The following is a 2,906-nucleotide window of genomic DNA, read 5'->3' on the forward strand; positions in this document are numbered from 1 at the left end:
CATTTCATCGTCATGGCTTTTTGGGTTCAATACAAGTCATTTATTAATGTCACTGATTATTCAGGCTAAAGATTTTCACCATATTTTTCTCTACATCGATAAGGGTGGCTTGATGTTGTGTAACGAGGATGTTTTCTCCGTTCGGATGAACTACTATTTTGGTTGGATAGCTAATGCCTTCCGAAATTATGTCCCCGAGAATATCGCCATCTATATTGAGCTGGACGATTGTGTGAGATCGACATCCGGCTACAAAAACTTTACTTCCGTAAACGGCTATCCCACGTGGTACTTTCAAGTTGTCGTAACGAATCTCCCACCGTTTTTCGCCTAGTGCAGTTATACAAGAAATGCTTTTTCTATACCGGTCTGTCACGTAGATGTTCCTTGTATTTTTGTCCATGGCTACATAATCTGGAAAATTGAAATAGTCATTTCCGGCCATATCTCGTGCAATTGTTTTTAGCTCTCGACCATCCCGAGACATTAGTTTAACGGAGGGCGGTGCCGAGAAACAGCATACTGCAAATTTCTTTTGAGCATATGCAATTCCATAACATTTTGCACCAGTCTGGATGTTTGCAATGCATATGAAATCGCTATCGCGTACAGTATACAGTTGTATTTTCTTCTCAGTCGGAAGCGTAACTGCAATATCAGAACCTCCGATACAACAAACATCGTACGGTTTAGCAGACAACACCTTCTCCCCACACCACTGGTAGTTGTGATTAAACACTTTCACTTTTCTATGGGTTTGGTCGCATAGAATAATTCTGCCGTCCTGAATTATATCCGCTCCAGTAAAACAGCAATTTTCACGATCATTGCTAGTTCGACCCTTGAAAAATGTTTCTAACGTTGCTGGCCTCGGTATTATCCGATTGTATGGAAATGGTGAAACCGATTTCGGAAGCATTAATGGTGGAAGTGGGCTTGGACTTCGTTTCCTAAGTTTACGGGGTGTTACTACTGGTGATCTTGTAATTTCATAAGGAGGTGTTAATGCCTTTCTCTGGTGTGCTGCTGGTGGCATAGCAACAGGTGATTTTCGTGCAGTACTGATTGGAGACAACGGCAGGCTACGAACAGATTCGATCTCTATTTCTCTGCGTTTATCATCACGGTGTGTATGGGTATGCCGAGTTTCGTGATGCTGATGGTCACGATGTGTGCGGTCATGGTGGTCATGTTCCCGGTGTGTGTGTTCGTGGTGAATGTGATCTCGATGTGTGTGTTCGTGGTGAATATGATCCCGATGTGTGTGATCGCTGCGATAAGTCATTGGTTCTACGTTGTATGGTGCGGTAAGATTGACGTTTGCTTGAGTTGTGGTCAACCTACCAAGATCATCTAATCCGTTAACGACTGCTTGCAAGGTGCTATCTGCGCTGAAATTGATGAACAGATCTTTTAATCTGGTTGTTAAGTCTGCTAATTTGTTCTCGCAGGACTGAGATTCATTTTTGACATTATCTATGGCAAGTATGACATCTGTATCGGAACCATGGCGCATTGAATTTTGAATTAAAGCGATCGCGTTTTCCGTCGTGCTCACCAGACCATCACATGTTTCTATAACTTTGTCGTATTGTTCTTTTTCTTCAGCGTGAGCAGTTTTCAGTTCCTCTAGTATTTTTACCTCTTTTTGAACGAGTAGGTCATTTATTTGTTGTCGTATGCTTGTTATCTGGTGCCGAATTTGATTGGTTGAATCCTCGAGAACACGTGCGCTGTGTCTTCTGTTCTCAGCAATACGACGTGACCAATCACGCTGAAGCTTCAACTTTTCTGACAAAGTTTCTGCATCTACGTATTGCTTTTCGGCTGCTTCTGCAGTTGTCGTGACGTGTTTGCATTTTCGATGATCAATAGTTACGCATGACGAGCAGACGACCTGGTTATGATCTTCACAAAAGAAACCGAGAAGTGTTCCCTCGTGATCTGGACATGGTGGTCTTGATACGGTGTTTTTGATTGGTTGAGTTTTTAGTTCCTCCATACTAACCAAATGGTGATGCTGTGAATATTTCATTGACCTATGGAACCCTTCGCATTGCTGACATAATGCCTCACCACATTCTTTGCACCACCTTATAGCAATGACCTTTTCATTTCTCCTTGAACATGGATCGCATTTTTGAGAATCACTTCTTATTTTTACACCCTCCATTAAACTTAGTACAAAATGGTTCGGTGGAAATAAATCGGCCCATGAATGCGGCGGCTGATGCGGATCTGGTGAATCTACATGTCTTTTGCATTTCGGACAAGTAAAGGCTTTCGGATTCTTCTGTGCTTTCGTTGTGGACAATATATGTTTAGTCAGGCATTCTTTGCAGAAGGAATGAAGACATGGAAGTCCAACGGGATTCTTAAAAGGTTCTTCACAGACTGAACATGTCAAAAAGGTATCTGCCACATCCGGGTCTATAACATCAGCAGCAATCGAAGACATTGTCTGAAGAATAAAATAATAGTATTAGCATGCGACTTATAATAAAGTGTTTCATATATTTTTTAATTCCCATAAGATATATAAAAAGGAAAGAGGCTATACAATATAGGCCAATACCCCACCCCTAATTTTTTTGTAGTATTGTTTGATCGAAAAGAGAGTAAAACTCTCTATTTTTGAAAATTACGAGACTGGAACCCTCTCCCCCACTATTCTTAAGAAGAACCCCAGAAACTGCACCTATATACATTCAAAATTTTAAATTGTGGGATACGCATTGGTATATTCGTTTATTTATGAAGCTTATGGTAATTTTAAAAGTTTGAACCCATCCTTGTATATGTAGTGTTTGTTCCAAGTCAGGAAACTAGCTTGTGGCTTTAATGGCGCTTAGAATTTTACTCAATTTAGTAATTTTATGTTGATGACATTTAGGTTGTCTCGTGTC

General features: G+C 40.7%; 1 protein-coding gene across 1 annotated transcript; it reads right to left on the reverse strand.

The window, feature by feature from the left end:
* Positions 1-2,458, reverse strand: LOC134701966 (E3 ubiquitin-protein ligase TRIM33-like). The gene has a single exon (XM_063563086.1). It carries the CDS (start codon positions 2,456-2,458, stop codon positions 50-52), a length of 2,409 nt encoding a protein of 802 aa, XP_063419156.1. The 3' UTR covers positions 1-49.
* Between the last annotated feature and the right edge of the window lie 448 nt (positions 2,459-2,906).

Source organism: Mytilus trossulus, unplaced genomic scaffold (assembly GCF_036588685.1).
Source record: "Mytilus trossulus isolate FHL-02 unplaced genomic scaffold, PNRI_Mtr1.1.1.hap1 h1tg000373l__unscaffolded, whole genome shotgun sequence".
In the NCBI taxonomy this organism is placed as follows: Eukaryota; Metazoa; Mollusca; class Bivalvia; order Mytilida; family Mytilidae; genus Mytilus; species Mytilus trossulus.

What these genes read in the sequence shown, in the direction of transcription:
- LOC134701966 (XM_063563086.1), bottom strand. Translation starts at nt 2,458, where the DNA reads ATGTCTTCGATTGCTGCTGATGTTATAGACCCGGATGTGGCAGATACC.